This window comes from Xyrauchen texanus, chromosome 10 (genome assembly GCF_025860055.1).
Source record: "Xyrauchen texanus isolate HMW12.3.18 chromosome 10, RBS_HiC_50CHRs, whole genome shotgun sequence".
In the NCBI taxonomy this organism is placed as follows: Eukaryota; Metazoa; Chordata; class Actinopteri; order Cypriniformes; family Catostomidae; genus Xyrauchen; species Xyrauchen texanus.
Window position 1 is genome coordinate 42,219,650 of NC_068285.1, and position 22,610 is coordinate 42,242,259.

The window sequence follows — 22,610 nt, forward strand, 5'->3', positions numbered from 1 at the left end:
GTGCAGTGTGAACTGTGAATCCACCTAAACAAACAATCTGTAATATTTTCATCTGGCAGTTGGAAAACATGCTTTAGAGTGGCACGGCCTTGCCTCCAAATGTCACAAATGTTTAACCTGATGGGAGAAACACTTCATTGCAAGCATGCGGAGGGTTACAATACCTGGATGCAAGAGAGAACTCTGTGGCAAAAACAATTTGATATGTGGAAGTCAATTTTGGCATGTTTTTGAGTTTAGGATGCTTGCGTGGCAAATGCAAGACACTTTTGTGCTCATTTTGGACAATGTTATAATGCAGATGAATGCTGTACTGATGGAAGGTAACATTGGCAGTGAGAATTGGAAATTGTGGTTTGGTTTTGTGGTGATGTCTGGACTATTTCTCATTGCTAAGCAAGAACAAATGTGATTTAGGCATGCTACATCATTTCAACACGATAAATGCTAATTGTGTGTAGCATGTTATTGTATTCATTGATCTTATATATGTGAATGTGTGGGTGGAATCTTTCCATCAACATAAGTAGTAAAAACTGGTCTGTAGATTTGCATGCAACTGTATCTGAGCAATATGCAAAGGACTGGTGCCACTAAACAAAGCTGTTGATGATGCAGTATGTATTCGCAGTTTAACATAATTCACGTTGTTTAGTCTAAATTATTTTTAATATGTGCTGTAGTTCGGTGTTCTTGATATAACAGCTGGCTTGTTCTCAAGGTTGTTTGTAGAAAATGATCTATATTATGTCAATGAAAGCCATGGTTATCTAGTTAGGTACTGTGACAGCAGTAGTAGCAGTTGACAAATTTTTGTGGTGTATTTGAGACTCGCCAGCAGCGTGGTGATGACCGATAGTGTGGGTGTGTGGTGCGCGGATGGGCACAAGTACTCAGATGTGGCAGCAATGATTGATCATGCAAACGATAATTGATGGTGATCATACATGATGTGATTTTCACTTAATTCAAAATTCAGTGACAACTTCCTGACAACCAAACACAAATGTGTCAAAGAGGGAGCTTATTTTTAATTTTGAAATTGATTACATTGTGATTTTGAAGGGTAAATTGTCAGAGACGTCTCATAGCAACCAAACTGATACGATAAATGAGTTACGATAATCACAAGAGTGTAATTAACCGTGTTTTGAACACCTGTCTCTGCAAAACGTTTGCTAAACACGTTATGGATATTATTTAATAAAAGTGAATGTTTGTCACTGACTGTAAACCTCCCTGCCCTGGGTGATGTAACACCTGCATCTCGACTAAATGGGAGTTGTAGATTTCCACACGAGTTTCCAAGTTGACAATGACAAACATCTCAAAGTGTCATTCTGTTGCACTTTCTCCAGCTGAAAGGTGGAAATTCCAACTCACTAAGTTGAATGGAATCCTTCATGAATCATCACAGGCGTGTGGCAGTGGACTCAACGCGCTGAAGCAGTGTATATAAAGCAGGTGAGTGTTTCAAACAGCTAGACAGAGCGCAGCTAAATGGAACAGAATGCAGCATCTTCAAAACTGATCAATTACTTAACACGCATATTAAAAACGTGATGGTTATGGCGTCTCCTGTTAGCCAACCACGATTTGAAAATAGAGGGTTCAGTCACTAAAAAACTGTTGCGCGCTTACAAAGATTACTACGCTGACCTGAAGGAAGAACAGACAGACTCTCGTTGTGCACATTCATTGAGTTGGGCAAGAATCATCACATAATGACAAAATGCGTTAGACGATACACTGGAACAACACAACAGACAGCAATGCAGCAGCCATAGATGTTTGTCAGACATTATTATTTTGTCAGGTATTTTTTATAAAGTTATGTACATGTCATTGCCCCGCGAGTACTCTAGTACCATTCCCTAGTGTGTGGTCAGACCTTCTCTCCTAAATTCTCTTTTTGCGTTAGCTCTACAGAGGGGGTCTGAATGGGCACACTATTGTTGTCATCATCCCTAACTTGGATCCGTAACCAATGAAAGTTAACGCTGGGATTTCAAAAACCCAACTTTGATCATGGGCTTGATGGATTGAAATCAGTTGAGCGACTAGGAATTGTCCTATTAGTTTGATGGCCTCAGTCCTCTTACATTGTTGTCATTCCATGCAAAAATAAAGCTTTTTATTTATAAAGCTTTAAATGCTATTGGAATGATATGGAACACGTGTGCCATTTCATCACAGTATGGTTCCATATAGGAATGTTAAGATTAAAGATCAGTTAAACATCTGTGCATCTCCCACTTTCCCAGCTTGTTTACTAGATTCCCAAAACATGGGGGTGTGTACTGCACCAAGCCTTTTTCCTTTGCTCCAAATCTTTAGAATTTAAACATTTGAATAAACATCTTGAGTGGTGTATTTATGTGTAACTGTCATGCAGTCCTGCTTAGGTGAGTAGAGTGTGTGTGAAGGTTTTCAAATTCCTCAACCCTGCAAGATGTAATTGAGAATTAAGGGAGTACCCCTTTCTCCTTCAGTGATTCGTTTACTCAAATCAAGAAAATTTGCTGTTTAAATGGCAGTTGAGAAGGTGAGACTTGAAGATGGAATCTCATTTTTAGAGCCTTTTAATTTCAGAGAAAATCAGGGAACAGACTATTTGAAATCATTTCTGGTTTATGTTCGAAACGGAACATTTTAACCTCATTTACCTAATTTAATCCCAATTTACTCCAGATTGTCATAGTCTTCCCCTGCTTCTTGCATGTCCATTTATGTTCCTACAAATAAACTTTGGTGTCTTTATGCAGAATATATTCTTAGTTTTTTCTTTTCTGTTTGAAGTTAAATTGAATTTGACCTGGACATTCCTTCATGAGATTCCCCTACAGGGATGCACTCTCAGCTCCATTTAACAAATTGTTACCATATTTAAAGGGTTAGTTCACCCAAATATGAAAATTCTCTCATTCACTCACCCTCATAATATCACAGGTGTGCATGACTTACTTTCTTCACCGGAACACATTTGAAGAAAATTATCTCTGCTCGATTTCTCTTTTAAAGCTCCAAAAATCACAGACCGTTAGCATAAATATCATCCATATGACACCAGCTGTTAAATTAATGTCTTCTAATATGACACGATTACTTTTGGTGTGAAAAAGATAATTATTTAATTACTTTTTTAAAACATGCTTCCGTTCTGCAGTGGTATTCGCACTTGACGCATTGAAATGCATTGGCATTTGAAACGTGGAAGAGCAGCACCTCTTGCAAGTGAGGAGGAACGCTGTACAGTAGCATGGTTGGTTTTGGTTTAGATCTGTATTTATCTGTTTCTTTATTTACAGTGGTGCGTTTGTGTGCTTATCCTGGATGTGGAGAACATGAGATTACAACTGTATCATGGCAATGTGAATACGTCACACGAGAGACCGCTTGAACTCCACCCTCTTGTGAAGCTTACCGGAAGTGATGTGAGAAAAAAAAAAAAAGGTACTTTAATATGTATCTTTTTCGCACCAAAAGTGATCGTGTCGCACAGACTTCCATATTGGTTTTCTCCTCCAATTCAGTGTGGGAATTTATAGTGTAAAGACTAAAATAGAAATATTTAGTTGTTTCAGATTAATCTCCATTTGAACAATCCTGTTTTCTACTTTTTATTTATTTATTTTTATCCCTTTTTCTCCCCAATTTGGAATGCCCAATTCCCACTACTTCGTATGTCCTCATGGTGGTGCTGTTACTCACCTCAATTTGAGCAATTTGAGTTACTCAACTTGACTCACTTCTGAGACCGTCAATCCGCGCATCTCATCACGTGGCTCATTGTGCATGACACCGCAGAGACTCACAGCGTGTGGAGGCTCATGATACTCTCCACGATCCACGCACAACTTACCACGTGCCCCACTGAGAGCAAGAACCCCTATTCCTGACCATGAGGTGGTTACCCCATGTGACTCTACCTTCCCTAGCAACAGGGCAATTTGGTTGCTTAGGAGACCTGGCTGGAGTCACCCAGGGCACCCTGAATTCGAAATCGTGACTCCAGGGCTGGTAGTCAGCGTCAATACTCGCTGAGATATAAAGGCCCCCTGTTTTCGACTCTTAAAATCACAAGAGTGATATTTTGCACATGCTGCTCTTGACTGAATAACAAAGTGAATAGCTTTAAAAAAAAGCATTAATATACTACAAGCAGTCATTTAAGTAGTTTTATATTGCATTATTACTTTTTCAACTTTTACTTGAATACGTCATACTGCTGTTACAAGCTTTCTTCCGTTTTCTTTTCCCTTAATTTTGTGTTTTCTTTATATTTCATGATTTCAGAAATTCTGAACATCAGAAATCACAGGGCGCTACTTAATGTTTGGATCTTTGCTTTATTTTTCTATTGTTTGTAAAAAAAAATTGTTGTTCTCATTTTATTACTGACTGTTTCATTGTTTTGAAAGATTGAGCACATTGACTTTTTAGTTTAGTTAGTATTTGGTTTAGGTGTTGGAATCACAAGGTAACTGCCGATCCAATATTATATATTACAATTATATCATGGTGCTAAAATTTCAGTAGTCTGTACCGATACCAGTGAAATCTCCCGGTTCTCGATACCAATTTCAGTACCACAGCATAAATGTGCTAATATGACAATGAGCTATTGAACACACATGTTTAGCCTATTTAAAAAGATACATTTGACTGTAAATAATAAATGAAAAGAAATGCATGTTTCCTTTAAGTTCAAGTTTCTCTCAATCAAGGATGCATTGCTTAAGTGTTTAAGTAGCACCCTTCTGCAATCTGTTTTACTCTTTACCAAATCATGTTTAACTTTTTGCTATTATTATTATTGTTATTTTCCAGAACTCCATGTTTTAAAGTTTAATTTCATTTTATCAATAAAATGGTGTTTAATCAATTCATTCTTAAAGCTTGAAACAAGTGAAAATAAAACTTATCAGCATTGACTTTTTTTGCCAAACTTTCATTCAACAGCAGTTTGCTTGTGATATATTGCTTAATTATTACTATTATTATTATCATTACAGTAAATATTAGTACATATTACATTTAACTATACATTTGTAATATATTTCTGTCAAAATGTCTTCAGGGCTGTAGCTTATATTTTGAATTGTGCTTTAATTATGACGTGTTTTTGTTTTTTTTTGCTTGAATTTCCACTTCTTGAATAAACAGTTTGCGATACTTAAGTCACGTCTGAAAACGCATCTCTTTACACTGAAGGAAGCAAGTTTTCTTCCAGGATAACCTTGTACATGGCTTGATGCATGTGTCCTTCACAAAGATGAATCTGACCGATTCCAGCCTTGCTGAAGCACCCCTGATCATCTTTGCATTATTCAAGGTCTAAGAACACTGCATCCTTTTTGTTATTTTGACCAGTTGTCATTTTCTGCAAATATATGCTCTAAATGACAATGTTTTTATTTGTAATTTGGGAGAAATTTGTCAGTACTATAGAATAAAACAAAACAAAAAAACACACCTATAAGTAGTAAATCCAGAGAAACTGGTCATTTTGCAGTGTTCTCTTAATTTTTTCCAGAGCGCATATATATATATATAACTATCGATATTTGGCACACGGATATCGATACAATATCTTGAGGAAAAAATTTGCAATACTTTAACATAATAATTTTTTCCCCCCTCTTATTTGGTTGTGGAACCAAGATTGTTATTGAGAATTGTATAATGGACATATCAACTGAAATTCACCCCAATTAATGGTAATCAAAATTGCAATCGAATCGGGAGCTTGTGAATGGGAATCGGATTTGAAAAGCTAAATGGATCCCTAGCCGTACAAACTAGCACATCTTCTGTTGTCAAACATGTTAAATAAGCCCTCTTCATGCGGATGATTGCTTAAATATATTTGTATTAGTTTTGAGACCTCTTTCATTCCACATGCCTGTTCAGAGCAGGAAAGTGAAATGTTCTGCTTCTATGTTACTGGATCAACTTCCACATCAGTGACGTGTCTTTGTATTATTGTGTGTTGGTGTTTTAGCGGAACAGTAGTTCTGTTCTGTGGGCCTGGACCATGTTTCCGTGTGGAGGATTAAATTAGCAGCAGTTGTTTATCATCCGTACCCAATCCATCGGTCTCAGAGCCAGCTCTATCTGTGCTATCATAATTCAGTCCAGTGGCCGACCATACACACGCGCGCACACACTCACACATCTGGATGGTCCACACCCACTTCCCCAACAGACAGTGTGAGACATTCCACCCTGTGTAACTTCTCTGCCAAGAGCGCTTGGCTTTCCTGTATGCAGATTAGCCATGTGCTAATTGCAGTTATTTGTTTTTTCCCCCTTGTTTGGAGAGTGAGAGTTGGAGAGGAAGGGAAAAAAAGCCATGGGCAAGTTTTTATTGATTGTTGGAAGAGGAAGGGTTGAGAGAGGTGTTCCAGAGAGCATGAGTGTATTTGGACCTGAACATTTGATCAAACATTGTTTAAAGGTCGTTTATGTTAATTAATAGAATACAAGCACATTGTTTCACTCACAGACTAAAATTTGTTCATTTGTATTTGCAAAAACACAGTTATGAATGTTGTAATCAAATGTTTATTATTTGTCATGTTTTAAGATTTCTTAAAGCTCCTGATTAAAATGAGCCAAAATCCATTATACAATTCATATTTCTGAGGTAATCTTCTCGGAGAGGGTTGACATGTTGAGCAGCGAAAAGGAAGTTGGTGACTTCTAATGCCTTCCCAATGCACCTATGTCAGGCTATCAGTGTGATTTATACATGGGTGCAATTGGTCTGCTTGGTTTCCCTCACTCAATAACGCAATTTATGCAAATCTTTGTCCAGTCAGGTGTTTTATTGAATGATGTTCTCTAGAATGAGAATATCCACTACACCAATACCATATGTAACAAATCATGGCTCATGTCTGTAAATGAAAGCGAAACATAACAAAAGGCTACTAGCTATATAAAAAAGTGACATCCCATCAAAACTTTTTGTTTCAATAGGAAAAGTATCAACACTGGAAATAAAACTGCACCCCTCAAACAATATCATGCGCTTTAGCAATAAAAAAAAAACAATTGTATTGTTTATTTTTATAGCATAATCTGAGTTAAAGAAACACTGTTTATGATACCCGTGTTGTCAGATTTCCTGCTGATTTGAAATATGTTCTTTGATTGTAATCTTGACCAACTGTTTTGGATATTTTGGTCTTTCCCCTTCAAATAGATAGGAGCTGCACTTTCATGACTGGAAATAGCCTCCTGAGATCATTCCAAACTTGACGAACAGTGGACTGACTTGCTAGAAAGACTTTGGTTGCACACACACACACACTAATGTGTATCCAGCATGAGCAGCAATCTCCTGACAGTTTAAATGGCCTTGATCACTTGCTTGGATTGTCACGGACTGACCGTCATGATTTGAGAATCAGAGGAACTTTTGATCCTGATCCTGAAGTTTTGAATTTGACTAATGAAAAACACTCTTTGGAGGAAGATATTAGATGAGTGCTCGATGGGAAGTAAATGCAGGATTTTCATTAGGTTCGTGAATTACATGTTTAAATTAGATATCTGCATAATTACAGATGATAAATAAAATAAACTTTTATTGATATTTGCCTTTTATCATAAGAAAAGTTGAAAGTTACAGGGAACTGTTGAGGAGAGAGGGAGAATGAAACAGGCGAACACTTTAACATTATGAACTCAAACTTGTCTGCCGTGGCTTTGATATGAGGGCCGTTTAAATGACACTGTGTTGCACACTGGTCTATTATTGTAGTAACACGATGGCACTTAACAACAAAACGAAACGTGACTGGTCGTTTATTGTCTGTCGCTTCACATGCAAACAGGCGATTATCAGCGCCCTCAAGAAACAATCATCCAAATGGGAAAATGTATCGGCCAATTCGATTATTGAAGGAAATAATCGGCATCTGCGATATATCGGTTGACCGCTTTTTGGAACATCCACTTTTACTGTCTAATTAATTCCCAATGAATAAAAGCAAGCCCAGCTGTATTTATTTCATGTTAAATGTCCTGTGTCTCTTTTCAGATGTCACATTTCAGAAGCAACATGTGTTTTGAATGCCGTTTCATGTTGACTTTTTACTTCTTGGTCTTGTTAAGGTCTTGTTTTCAGGGACTGTCAATGGTGATTTCAGGAGAAAATCCCCTGACTGGCCATCGTTATTGTTGCCGTTAACTAGTACCATTCATTAAAAATCAAAAGGAAAACACTTGACCTCAGTGAATAATCTTGCAGTGGGAAATCCTTGAATTCTCCTCAGGGATCAATAAAATATGTCTGTGTATTTAAAAGTGAGAGACAGCGAGATATGTTGCTGCTTATTTTTGAGCTTGCCTGAGGATAAATTAAAAGCACCTTGTTTCTGAACAACTGTCATTCTCTCTCGCAGTCACTTCCAGTCCCCTTTCTCACACTTAAGGGAGCCCTGAGGTAATTCATGCACATTACACTGCATGAACGCAACCTCAACGTATTTCAGACTGAATGCAGGTACATGGATACAACTATGTTTACCACTGTCGCTGGAAGAATGAGGATATAGCTGTGTGTTGGCCTGCTATCTTGAATTGTGGGCGAATCACTCAAGGCATGAATGTTGGTAATAGTCTTCACTGAATGTATACTTAATGCAGCAGCATTAAATCTTATTCTAACCATGTAAAATTAATGAATGTGTTTGATGCATGTGCACCATGACTGCTTTGTGATACTCTTTAGTACAAAGGCAGGCATATATTGTCAGCGAGTTGTGAGAATCTGGGCTGCACGCTAGACTTGCCACAATATCATAATGTTCACACTGGTGCGGTGTTCATGTTCAAACCGAGTAACTATTGACTGTTACATAGTCAACCTACTGGCTGAGGGATTGGTGAATATTCTTGATTTAGTGGTTTTGCATTGAAAAAAAACTTAATTCCTAATTCAAATTGCACTTCAAAAGAAACGAAAAAGCCATTAAAATAACAATGTGGTAATAAAAACAGCAACATATATAACCACCATTTAATCCCCTACATAATAATTATAATGATGATAATAATCACTGAAATATAAATCATAGCACAGGTGTACAGGCTGCAGAGTTGTGGTCACAATGAACTGTTCTGTGGAAATAAAGTGAACTGAACTCAAAGCACCACCTGAGCTGAGATGGTCTGAGGTCATCTGCAGAATTCTCATGGACAATACTTTTCTTGCGAATGTTTTTTTTAGAAGACTGAAATAAAGAAAAATTGAGAACACTTTACATTCACGTGTTCAATGAGACTGCACTCCTCCATACAAACATACATGCACATAGACGGCTTTTCTGTCATCTCTTCTTAATACAGTGGCGGAGCTAGGAGGTGGCCAGTGGTGGCCGTGGACCATGGACCAAAGACTGGCCGCCCCATTAGGCACCCAACTCGCAATTGCTGTTTTAGTCATTTTTGTGCACAATTTAGTTCTTTAGAGGTGAAATCATCTCTGTACAAACTTAACATGTGTGCACACCAAGGTTGCCAAATCTCTCCGTTCCGGGTGTCATTGTTTCCACAAAAATAAATTATATAAAAAAACGCGTGACTAGTCGACTAATGGCTTAAATTAACGCCTACTAGTCGACTAGGAAAATCTTTGGTCGTGGGCAGCCGTAGCTTTCATGTTCTTGCCTGGAGTGTGTTTGTTTGTGCTGATATTATTTATCAGCCTTAATTATTAAGCGTGTCTCGACCTGGGCCTGGTTGACCACTTCCATCCATAGATCAGTGGAGAATAAGCTTTGTGTCCAGATTCAGCTTAGTAGTCTCAGGTATGTCCAGTCTTCCAGCTCTGCTCTACTATACAGAATGCCTTATTATTGCAGCAAGAGCAGCAGCACTGGTTCACAATGGGCTGCGGTCACACCTGGGACCTGTTACACCACTTCAAACATGCTGCCCTATGTCTCTGTGTCATTACCGGCCCTAGTGATCCTTTACTGAGTGGAGTGTGAACTTGTGTGTTTGCTGATCACAGAAGGATGCAGGATGTAATCAAGCAATTGAACGGTTTAGGCAAGCCCGAGTGTTACTCGAGTGAAGTGAGGGGAATCGTCATAAGAAATGTAACATTAACAGTTCTTTAGGTACTTTTGAGGAAAAATTATTTAGAAATATAAAATGCAATTCTTTTTTTATTTTTATTTATTTACCCTCAGCAGCCTGTTCACAAATAATATAAAAAATAAATATATATGATTTTTAAAATGTATATATTTTTTTATTTTATAAAATTACAACAAAACTCAATGTGTATCTTTAACTACACAGTTATATTGTGTCCTTAAAGATTGAAGCCTTAAAGGGTCATGAAACACTAAACAACATTTTCTGAGATGTTACCAGATATTTAGGTGTTACACATGATTGAAGACAAAGTATCCATTATTTAAAAACTTTTGCGCTATTTTTGTCTTCTGGGTTTAAAATCAACATTAAGTCATTGTCACATGATGTGACGTGTCCCTGTTCTCTAGTGCACTATAAAGCTGTCTACATTTCAAATGCAGGATGTGATTTAAAATATCTGTTACTTCAAATGTGAACAATTTAGTTGTTAACCATCATGTTATGCTTTTTGGACACTTTTTAATCACCAAAGCTGTCTACACTGCAAAATGCGTGATGTTGCTTGATCTTTTGCAGCGTAGGCAGCTTCGTTCATTAGAGTAGGAGCGGTTTTGTTTTTCTGTGTCACACCGCCTGCTTACAGTGTCACTTACATGTTACATTACAGCTTTTCTGTTTAAGCCTATTAGAACAAACTTGAAAGTGATTCCAAAATCATTTTCTCTCCACTAGCTGATGTTTGGGTCACACTCAGTCACCATACACATTTGTTTCCTCTTGTCTGATTTCAAAGGGAAGTTCTCTGATCATCCAGTCTCCAGCCGCTGGCACTCAGGACGGCCTGGCAGATTGAACCGCTGCTTTCATCCTCTCATTCATTCAGTGCCAACATTCCCTCCCTTTTCTCTCTTTGGTTTTGAAGGATTTGGTTCTATTTTTGATTTTGGGTTGTGTTTCTCAGCCCTCCTCTCGCTAATACTGTGCCATGGCAAGGTGTTTGTTTTATTCATAACAGTTGAAACAAGCCTCTATCACTATGATAACCGAAAACGTAATCAAATATGGTTAAGTGAATACTTTCAGGAAATTGATCCAGATAGTTTGTGTGAAGCTGGCTGAGTGTTGTTGGATGCCAAAGCATGCTGCAATAATTTCACCTCATTCATTTTTTTTTAAAGTCAACATATAAAAATTGACCCCATATACTTCCTTTACACATGTTCCTGGTCTTATTGGTCCTCATAATTTCAGCAAAAACTGTTAAACGTCGCCTTATTTAAAAATGGCTCTACCTCTGAAACAACTTTATTTTTTGAATGATGTCCCCAAGCTCTCGTCAAGCCCTCCCTTCCATTTTGTTATGTAACTCCCACTTCTTATGATTCAATCAATTCCCTACGGATAAAATACAGCCCCTCTGAAATGTTTTTTCCTTGTTTGATGTCCTGATTCACTCGGAAATACTTGAGATTATAGATGACAAAGGGGTTACCAATGCTGTTTGATGTGGACTTGAATTCACACAAGTACTTACCTTCACTATTTAATTTTTTTTTTCAGCCCCCTGTTCCCATGGACCAGGTGGGAAAGATTCGAGGGCAGCACTACGGTTCAGGAAACCCCTATACTCAGCAGCAGGGGCCTCCCCCAGGCTCCCAGCAGGGAACTTCCTACCCAGCACAGGCTTATGGACCTCCGGGACCTCAGAGGTACCCAATAGGCATGCAGGGACGAACTTCTGGAGGCATGAGTGGAATGCAGTACGGACAACAGGTCAGTCCAATGTCGTTGTTGAGTAGTGCTGATTTGAATGAATTGCACTTTATCATGATTTTCCATTGAAATAACATACACTTGCAACCAAAGGTTTGGAATAATGTACAGATTTAGCTGTTTCGGAAGGAAATTGGTACTTTAATTCACCAAAGTGACATTCAACTGATCATAAATTATAGTCAGGACATTACTGATGTAAAAAAAAATGTCAGCATTACTATTTGAAAAAAGTAATTTTTATATATATATATAAAAAAACATTTCCAAAAGACATCTCTCCAACACCTCATTCTTGAGGAATCATGCTAAATGTATCATTTGTTATTAGAAAATCACTTGCCATTATATCATACATGGCTGAAAGCTATTTGGTTTGTTAAATGAAGCTTAACGTTGTCTTGGTGTTTGTTTTTGAGCTGCCACAGTATGCAATAGACTGGCATGTCTTAAGGTCAATATTAGGACAAAAATGGCAAAAAAGAAACAGCTTTCTCTAGAAACTCGTCAGTCAATCATTGTTTTGAGGAATGAAGATTTCATACAAAGGTGTACACTACAGTCTTCAAAGGATATCTGGCTCAAACAAGGACAGAAAGAGATGTGGAAGGCCAGATGTACAACTAAACAAGAAGATAAGTACATCAGAGTCTCTAGTTTGAGAAATAGACACCTCACATGTCCTCAGCTGACAGCTTCATTGAATTCTACCCGCTCAACACCAGTTTCATGTACAACAGTAAAGAGAAGACTCAGGGGTGCAGGCCTTATGGCAAGAACTGCAAAGAAAAAGACAATTGAAACAGTAAAACAAAAGAAAAAAGGTTTGAGTGGGCAAAGAAACACAGACGTAATTGGAAAACAGTGTTATGGATCTTAACCCCATTGAGCTTTTGTGGGATCAGTTAGACTGTAAGGTGCGTGAGAAGTGTCCGACAAGACAGTCACATCTTTGGCAAGTGCTACAGGAAGTGTGGGGTGAAATATCACCCGAGAATCTGGACAAACTGACAGCTAGAATGTCAAGGATCTGCAAAGCTGTCATTGCTGCATGTGGAGGAGTTTTTGATGAGAACTCTTTGAAGTTGTTTATGAAGTTCTGAATTTTCTTTTCAAATTGTAATCGTAATTTTTCATGTTATTAATGACTATATATTGTGATCAGTTGAATGCCACTTTGGTGAATTAAAGTAGAGGTCGACTGATATACGATTTTGCAGATACCAGTAACTAAGTAGGGAAGACAAGCCGATAACCGATTAATCAGCCGATAGTTTTTAAAATTGATACTGAATGAAAAAACATCATTTAAATTAGGTATGCACTGATACCACTTTTTAACTTCCATTCTGATAACAGAAATCTCAGTATCGAAGCGATCACGATCCGATACCAGTGTTGTTTTTGTTTTGCATAATCAGTTTATAATATCTTTACATTATTGTGTGGAACTAATTGTGTGTGTGTGCTCTTTAATATGTAAAGAAACATTATTATAACAACAGTAACAAACTCTAACTACACATTATTTCAATATAAATGTATAGCTTATTAAGAAACACTTTATTATTAACTAGTCTACTGGAAAATGTAGCAGCAACATTAACAGTAATTCCAGTCTTCAAGTCATCAGTAGAAAAGAAACCAGTGTTTTCTTTTTTCTTTTTCAAAATATTTTCAACTTACATCTGGACTTTAAAGGATTCAGATCTCTATGTAGGGCTGGGCGATATGGCCAAAATTGATATCACTATAATCTTTTTCATATTGTACGATATCAATATTTATCACGATATACATTTACACATTGCACTTTCTTTTTTTTATTTCAAAGTTGACAGAAGAAAAGAAGAAAAAATTAATTCTAAACAGTCAAACTAGTCTCTATAAAACTGCACAGGGGTCCAGAGACGGCCAAAGCAGTGGGGTCTGTGGGATCTTTTCCCAATTTTACCGTTTTTTACCGTTTATCAATTGAAAATGAATGTTAAAAGATCATCTGTTTGTTCTGAAGCATAGTGACAGCAGTCCAGTATTTGTTGGAATATTTTGACATTAAAATGAAATATTTTTTATATTTCTTTAGATTCAGATACCAAAGTATGAGGCATAGAAGCTCTTGTGACACTGGAATGATGCTGATTGTGGGTTCAGGGGTGTCCCGAGAGAAAATGTATAAAACGTTTTTTTTTTAAATGTAAAAAACATTTGTATATTTTCATTAAAGTGAGAGACTAGTCTACCAACTAGTAATTTTAGTCTTTCCTTATCCATTCCAGACATCTAATACATTTTCACAAAACTAGAACAGAAATCGAATTGTTTATTGGATTGGTTTATTATTAAAGTCTCATAACATGCTGATTATTAAAGATACATTTAGAAGGGACAAACGTTATGGCCTAAAAGGTGCTTTGAAACCATTTTAACTCATGCGGCGCTTCATGTCTACACACATGCAGGGAAAAGAGGCGACGCGTGCGGAGCGGGACAGGGCAGAAATGATGCATGTTTGGTGCTAGAGAACAATATTCAAGAAGTCAGTGCAGAAAGATCAGAGCTGTTGTCCACATCACTGTTGTTCTGTCACGCTCTTCACTAGAGACGATGAGAGGGCGTTGTCATGAAGTCTTGCTGTGCAGATGGACTCAATCCAGCGTCCGACGTAACCAAATTGTTAGCAAGGCAGCTAGCATTAGCAAGTTTGTCTAGCCTGACCCTACGTTACCACTGGCACGTTGTGAGCGAAGCTGAGAGCGTTTTCAATTCATTCCTTTGAAAGCCGAGCTTCATGCTCGAAAATATCGTGTTGGCGCATGTCTGTGAGTTTGCTGATATTGCTCATGTGTGAAACAAGTTCGATAAGCCTGTTTATTTTTTCATTAATTACAAACCCAAACCTGACCTGAACTCCTACTTGGAAAAACTGACTTGAACCCGACCCAAAACCCGTCGGGTTCTCGGGTCCCTTTGGGCGCGGGTCGGAATGCAGATCTCTAAGCAGAGGCTCATGTCTAACACCCGCGAAAATATAAACGATCCGGTTTCACTTTAAACAGTTGTGCAATTGCAAATGTTTCTGGTTAATACATGCAGTGACACAGAGGAGACACGCTTACTCTATTTTTGTGGAGTGATGAAATGAAGAAACAAAATCTCTTAATATTTATATCATTATAACATTTTCTACTAGACATGTTAAATGTTTTTCACTAATGTATGAAACCAGTGTGGACAAAGATTACATTTCAGTAAACTTGAGACATGTTTTAAACTAGATTTCTTTTAAAGACTCCTCATTTTTATTGCATTTGTCAGTGACCCATAAATAAAGATCAAAATATTAGTAGTTGCTTTGGCCAATAATTTATTTCAAGTTCTTTGTCTTTATTGATCAGGTTGATGATGTGTTCCACTTTTTTATTTTCTGTTCTCTCACATTGTGGGAAGATGTTTACTGTAATACCTGATTGGGTTTTTCAGGGTCTTTGTTTGAATTTGAACTTGAAGGCTTCATACGTTCTAAAGACATTCTTGAGCTCATGCCTTCATCTCTGCTTTCAAAGAAGGTTGTGATGAGGTCACGGTGAAGCTCAGTCACATGGGAATTTCCATGCACAAGCTTGTGTTTTTGTGTGTGGCGGCTTTTGAGTGTCTACCTTTCTTGATCCTGGTGTCTGTTTGCATGTGGTGCGCCGGGTGCCCTATTGTGCTTGTGATGAGTAAGCGTGCACTAGAGTGCCATCCATTTGTGTGACTGGCATTGCACATCCACTTCAGCTTGTTTTTATAAAACCTCTCTGTCAGACGCATTTTTCTTTTTTTGCATTTTTATTTCCTTTTCCCTCGAAAGGGAAAGTGCCCTGCTTGTTACCATCAGGCTTTTGTGTCACATAGTACTCTCTTCAGCTAGGTCAATTTATTTTGTATGCTGCCTGCAAGTAATAAAAATTCAAGCGTTTCCTTGAAAGCCCATGTGCTTACTGGTTGGTTCAAGTGGATAAAGCTCTGAAGAAAACATTGACCTCAGCCCAGGTGAAACCTGAAATGTGTCCTTTTGCTGCCACTGTGAGCCTGATCAAAGTATGCTGAATGGGAACGCAGTATGTGTTAAATCACTTTAAACATATTTATCGCGACAATAAACACACAATTTACACATGTACTTGCGAAGTTGATTCATTAATTGTAGGTTATAGTAGGGAAGTGTTGATGTTGAAAGTTTGGCCAATACGCTAATTATTTTTATGTTTGGCTAAAGATAAGTCCAGATGGAAGCTGCAGACTTTAATAGCATTGGGTTTTGCAAAGTGCCATTTAAAGCTGAAATTCCTGAAAAATAATTGTTGTCATAAGTGCATTATTCTCATCTTTCATTTTTTTCTTAAAAAATAAATAAAGCAGTGAAACAATTTTAGTTTTAAATAGCCTATTATCATTTTAAAATGTTTTGTCCCAAATAAAATTCTTGGTGTAAGCAATGTGCAAAAAAAAGAAATATAAAACAGAGGACCCTTTTAGAACCTGATGACTATGTGAATTTTAATAAATACAAATGTAAAAGACATTTAAAGCATTTTATAAAAATAATAAAAGAAATTGAATAAGCCCACATGGACATTAAGATATGATTTCAATGATTTTAACACATTCTAAAATAAATTTTCAAAATGTGTTGTAATTATCTATTCAGACAACCTTATTTGTCAAAGACCCTGACACTTAGTAATGGTCACTGATATGTTGTGTGTCCTTAGTTCCTAGTTGCAAGAGAGTATGTTTTACTGGCCAATTGATGGCATACTTCAGTCTTATGTTTTTCTTTATAGATGGGCTACGGACAGCATGGCCCAGGTGGTTATGGCCAGAACCAAGGTGGCTACTATGGACAACAGGGACCTTCTCCCCTAGGAGGCCCCCAACAGTCTCCATACCCTCAACAGCCCCCTGCTGGACCAAGCACCCAGCCTCCATACTCTCTTCAACCCACTGGCCCTCCCCATGGCCAGAGTGGACCCCCTTACAGTCAGCCTCAGGGCCCCCACGGTCCCCCTCAGGTCCAGCCTCCATACTCCCAGACTCCTCAGTCACAGACAGGCCAGCCTCCTTACACCCAGTCCCAGGGAACCCCACAGTCCCAGGGTCCCTCTCAGGGCCAGCAAGGGCCTCAGTCGCAGCCTGCATACCCTCAGCCATCTCCCGGTACAGGGCAAGGTCCCTCTCCACAGCAGCAGGGTCCACCACAGTCACAGCCACCAAACTCGGTACCCCCACAGTCATCCCAGCAGCCTTCTGGACAGGGTCAGCCCTCGCCCTTCTCACAGACCCCTCCTCTGCAGTCTCAGCAACAACAACAGCAGCAACAGCAGTCATCCTTCCAACGCTTTCCACCACCACCACAGGTAAAACTAAATGGTCACACTGTACAACCTGATCCCACCCCAACTTCCTGGTTCAAAAGGAAATGTCAACACAGTAAATATGTCCATTCGTCAAACTATCACAGGGTCTTTAAAAGTCAGAGTTTTTAGATAAATTCCATCATTTCTCAATTGCAGGGTTTGTTGATCTTTCATTTGTTCCTTATTTTGTTGTTTTCCTTTTTTATTCCTTAGGAGCTATCTCAAGACTCTTTCAGCTCCCAGTCATCAGCTCCATCTTCCAATCAGCCCATGGTGTCCAGTAAGAGTGGACCAGAGGAGAACATGCAGGGACGACCTTCCAGTCTACCTGTGAGTACCATCAATGTTCTCAACCAGACTAATGCTAACACCATGCTAGCTTTTGAAAAGTACTTGAGATGGGACAAGCTCACTTGACATGAATCAATTTTGTAGTGGTAACACATTCTTTGTTGAAGAGCGTTAATATGCACTGTTATCCAAGTGCTATGTTTACTCGATGAGGTTTATTTTTAGTTTTAGTTAATTTGACAAGGCTAGCTAATGCTTTTGTGCAAATCTTGTCCATAAACGAAGTCTTTTTGTCCCAGATCACTGAGTGAACCAGCTAACATGGCCTTGGTTTGTGTTTGCGTCTGTTTGGAATATTATTTGGCAGGAGGATACTAGGCCTAGCCAATGCTGTATGAAGATGTAAAAGGCGTAAGGGTTAAGCTAGAATCTTAAAATAATTTTCAGACATCTGGTATAAAATATAGCTCTGTTTTGAGAGTGGTGGTGAGTTAGGATAAGTTCAGGTTTAGATAAGGACTGCAACTAACGATTATTCATTAGCTCTTAACCGATTATTCTTGTGCCCGATTTAAAAGGTTGCATTAAATGAGCTTGCTAACAATAAAGCAGACAAAACGATCTTTTAAAAATACCTCTAAATGACATTCACTGAATTAAAGGGGAAAACACTTTTTATTAAGTTTAATTCAGTCAAAAAACAATAAAAAATCAATCACTGCAAAAGAATCCTATTGTTATCAAGTTTTTTTTGTTTTGTTTTCCATAAAAAAAAAAAAGGTCTAAAAATCCTTAAAACAAGATACATTTCTTTGAGAAGCAACATATAAGATATTTAGACTTGCTTTAAGAGAATGTTTCTTAAATATAAAAGTGTATTTTGTATATGTGTATTTTTTCACTTGGTTATAATTTTGCCAGTGCAGTAAAGACTGAATATATTCATATTCAAGATCTATTCTCTAAAAGCATGTATACATATCTTATATGCTGCTTCTGAGGTGAATGCATCTTTTAATAAATGATTTTGATATATTTTAAATTATTTGTATTTTTTATATTATGTTCAACATTCTCAGATAATTTTTCCTTCTGCAGTATAGCTGCTAAAGTAAATGTACGTTGTTTTAAAGGAGTTTTAGATATTTATATTGGAAAACAAGCCAAAACAAAATCAATTCAAAAACGTATTTTGTTGCAGTGTATAACGGGTTGAAGACTTCCTCTCTCACCTTTCTGTTCACTTCAATCCATATTTAACTCATTAAAAAACAATCTCCCTCTTATTAATAAAGCTGCATACTGCCAATTTTCTTCACGATAAGAAATGCACAGTGACACATATATTATAATTCAATAAGTCACAAGACATTACGTTATAATCTAGCTGCATTAAGTGTGCGCGCTCGAGGGACGAGCATCCCCGTGACAGAGTGTGACTCAGCTGGGTGCAGTTTCAGTCTCTCCCCCCTTAGATCGGGACATTTGCGCAACCCATAGAAGAAGTGCTGACTGCACAGAGGCTGTTTCAGAGTTTGAATTTCTTTATATGATCTACTGCTGTATTATTTGAACTTTAATAAAGCTATAACACATTAAATATAACTGCATTTAAGATGTAACGCCTGGTGTTTCTTTTTAAGACGCTCGACTTGCAAGTTTTACTTATGTAAATATTGTATAATTCCCTCATACTTTGCGATCTACATCACCTGAACTTGTGAAAGTTTAGAGTGCATCTGGACTGTGATCTGTGTAATTCTTCCTCTGCTCAGTCAGGTGTGAACTGCAGTGCTGTTCTTGCTCACCATCATTCGTTAAATGAGCTCAAACGACTAATCGACAACAAATATTATTGTTGTTGATAATGTCGACTAATCGTTTCAGCCCTAGTTTAGATTTATCTTGGCTTCAGACAGCACGCCTACAGACCATCTGATGCGTATTGCACACAAAAATGATAAACTAAGTGGGTGAAAATCACGAGTTCATGCCTGATTGTTTGGTTTTATACAACTTCTGGTAGTTGGAGTTTCTTTCACAATGTTTGTTTTATGATGAAAGGAAAAATTTGATCCTGGATTTGCTAAAGTTTGCACATTTTTGAAGATATTCAAGAGTTTTGTTGAGACACCACTGTCTATTCTGCTTTGTCAATCAATATAGAAGATACTTTCAGAAACTTTTTAAGCTATTCATATTAACACTACAGAGTCAACTTTAAGTAAGCTGTTTGTTGGTAGATTTCACATAAATGTATCAAAACATCACTTTATTTTTTTGAGCAACCTATCAAGACCGACCCATTGGTTGGGGAAATTTTCTGGAATCTGTTTGAAAACAGCTATTATTTTACCATTTTAGTTTTGTGACACTAGTTCCACTGAATCACCACACTTCAACGTTATTTTATCACCCACTAAATAAGCATTGTTTTATGTCAGACTGTTTCTTCCTGTCTAATGGTCAGAATGAGATACTATGGGGAGGAGACACCATGCTGATCATAATCAGAATGAGCTTTATTGCCAAGTGTTCTCATGTACACAAGAAATTTGGAATGAGACTAGTGGAGATTGAAAACTAGGTCAGTGAAAACTCAAAGGTTTGAACATCTGGGACTGTCGCTGTGAAAAGGAGAAAAAAAACCACTTAGGATTGGTGTTTGTCTAGAAGGTGATCGGGAACAGAAAGCTCATTCAGAGAGGCTAAATGATGAGAATTAAAGAGAGAATGGAACAAACCAAGGTGTCCAGTAGAAAGCAGGAAAATAACTGGAGATTGAAGAGTAGCTGATTGTGAAAGTGGGATGCTTGCGAAAACTGCAAGTTCATGCCGTTCGTGCCAGTGGGGGATGCCCTCAGGCGAGATTTCCTTTTTAGTTCTTTTTTGTTTTTGTTTATATCTTTCTCTCTTACGTAGCCAATAACTGAGATTGGCTGTGGTTTTTTTAAAACCGAGGAATCCCCTGGGTTTGCTTCAAGAGACGCAATAACCTAGCCCTCGATTGAACTACCGCCACATCTCTCTCATAATCTGTTCCCACGGTAGATTAGCCCTACTGTAAACTTTAATCTGGCCGTAGGTAAAAACATCCAAATCACCAACTGACCTGCATGCATGTTTCCAACTGTGTTTCAAAAGCTGCTATGAGAAACACTATTGGAAAACATAAACCACACACAACAATTCCTTGAACATAATATCACATCAATTATTTGTATTTAGGGTAAACATTTAAGAAAGTTGAGGATGGTGAGCCAGCTAACCAACTTGTCGATTAGTAAAGTTAACCGTTATATTTTTTAAGTTAGTTTATGTTGTGTAAAAAAATAAAAAATAAATAAAAAAAGGCAACTTTTAAAAACTGGACAGCTGCAAGTAATAACATTGTTTGCATTCATTTGTATAAAAAGCACTATAATGGTACTGTCACTTTAAGAGTTTAACGCACATCTCACGCAAGTGTTGCAGTTCATTTATTAAGTCTTCGAGAGAAGTCTTCGTTGAAAATGAATGTTAAAAGATCATCTGTTTGTTCTGAAGCATAGTGACAGCAGTCCAGTATTTGTTGGAATATTTTGACATTAAAATGAAATATTTTTTATATTTCTTTAGATTCAGATACCAAAGTATGAGGCATAGAAGCTCTTGTGACACTGGAATGATGCTGATTGTGGGTTCAGGGGTGTCCCGAGAGAAAATTTATAAAAAGTTTTTTTTTTTTAATGTAAAAAACATTTGTATATTTTCATTAAAGTGAGAGACTAGTCTACCAACTAGTAATTTTAGTCTTTCCTTATCCATTCCAGACATCTAAGGGGGCTTTCACACTTGGTTCGATTGCCTGTTCCGAACCCGAGTTCGATTGCTCCCCCCTGCCCCCGATGGACTGTGTTCACATTATATATTTGTATCCGAACCGCGGTACGCTTGCGTCATCAAGCTGCAGGTGGTGCGTAATCGTGTTGCTTGATAACCGCGAAATGAAAAGGCGTCAAAATTCAATGAATAGACTTGCTCGGTTCACATTTGTTCTTCTTTTTTTTAACCTTTAATAAAGTAAACCCTTTCCGCTCATTTTGAAAGTGACGCGTGTGAGACTGACGACCACATTATACGTCATCAATAGTGGTACACTTCCGCGGTTTGGTTCGATTGCGTTCATATCAGCAGCGAACCGTACTGGAGTTCACATGAACCGTACCCCAGACCACCTTTTTAAGCGGACCCGAGTACGGTTCGCGGGTGCGCACCCGAGTTCGGAAGACAGCGTTCACCTCATCCAAACGAACCGAACTCTGACGTCATTCGAACCGGGGTGCGCACCAAAAGTGCTAGTGTAAAAGCCCCCAATACATTTTCACAAAACTAGAACAGAAATCGAATTGTTTATTGGATTGGTTTATTATTAAAGTCTCATAACATGCTGATTAATAAAGATACATTTAGAAGGGACAAACGTTATGGCCTAAAAGGTGCTTTGAAACCATTTTAACTCATGCGGCGCTTCATGTCTACACACATGCAGGGAAAAGAGGCGACGCGTGCGGAGCGGGACAGGGCAGAAATGATGCATGTTTGGCGCTAGAGAACAATATTCAAGAAGTCAGTGCAGAAAGATCAGAGCTGTTGTCCACATCACTGTTGTTCTGTCGCGCTCTTCACTAGAGACGATGAGAGGGCGTTGTCATGAAGTCTTGCTGTGCAGATGGAATCAATCCAGTGTCCGACGTAACCAAATTTTTAGCAAGGCATCTATCATTAGCAAGTTCATCCAGCCTGACCCTACGTTACCACTGGCACGTTGTTAGCAAAGCTGAGAGCGTTTTCAATTAATTCCTATGAAAGCCGAGCGTCATGCTCGCAAGGTGGATCGTAGGATTGGCAGCGGTGCGGATCAAGCTCTCTCCTAGCGCCGTGAGCGCCTTTGAGCAGATTTCGTCCGCCCCAGTGGAAACGCAGCCTGAGAAAGACGAACTGCTTGTGTTTTAGCGACACGCAGTAAATATCAAAAATTCCTCA

At 38.1% G+C, this 22,610-nt stretch overlaps 1 protein-coding gene across 1 annotated transcript in view; it reads left to right on the plus strand.

Annotated features, from left to right (window-relative positions):
* Positions 1 to 22,610, plus strand: part of LOC127650501 (AT-rich interactive domain-containing protein 1A-like) — an 84,414-nt gene that overhangs the window by 19,772 nt on the left and 42,032 nt on the right. The window contains exons 2-4 of the mRNA XM_052135948.1: positions 11,680 to 11,892; positions 16,722 to 17,294; positions 17,508 to 17,624. Of these exons, the coding sequence (XP_051991908.1) occupies positions 11,680 to 11,892; positions 16,722 to 17,294; positions 17,508 to 17,624 (903 nt within the window). The remainder of the gene's footprint in view (positions 1 to 11,679; positions 11,893 to 16,721; positions 17,295 to 17,507; positions 17,625 to 22,610) is intronic.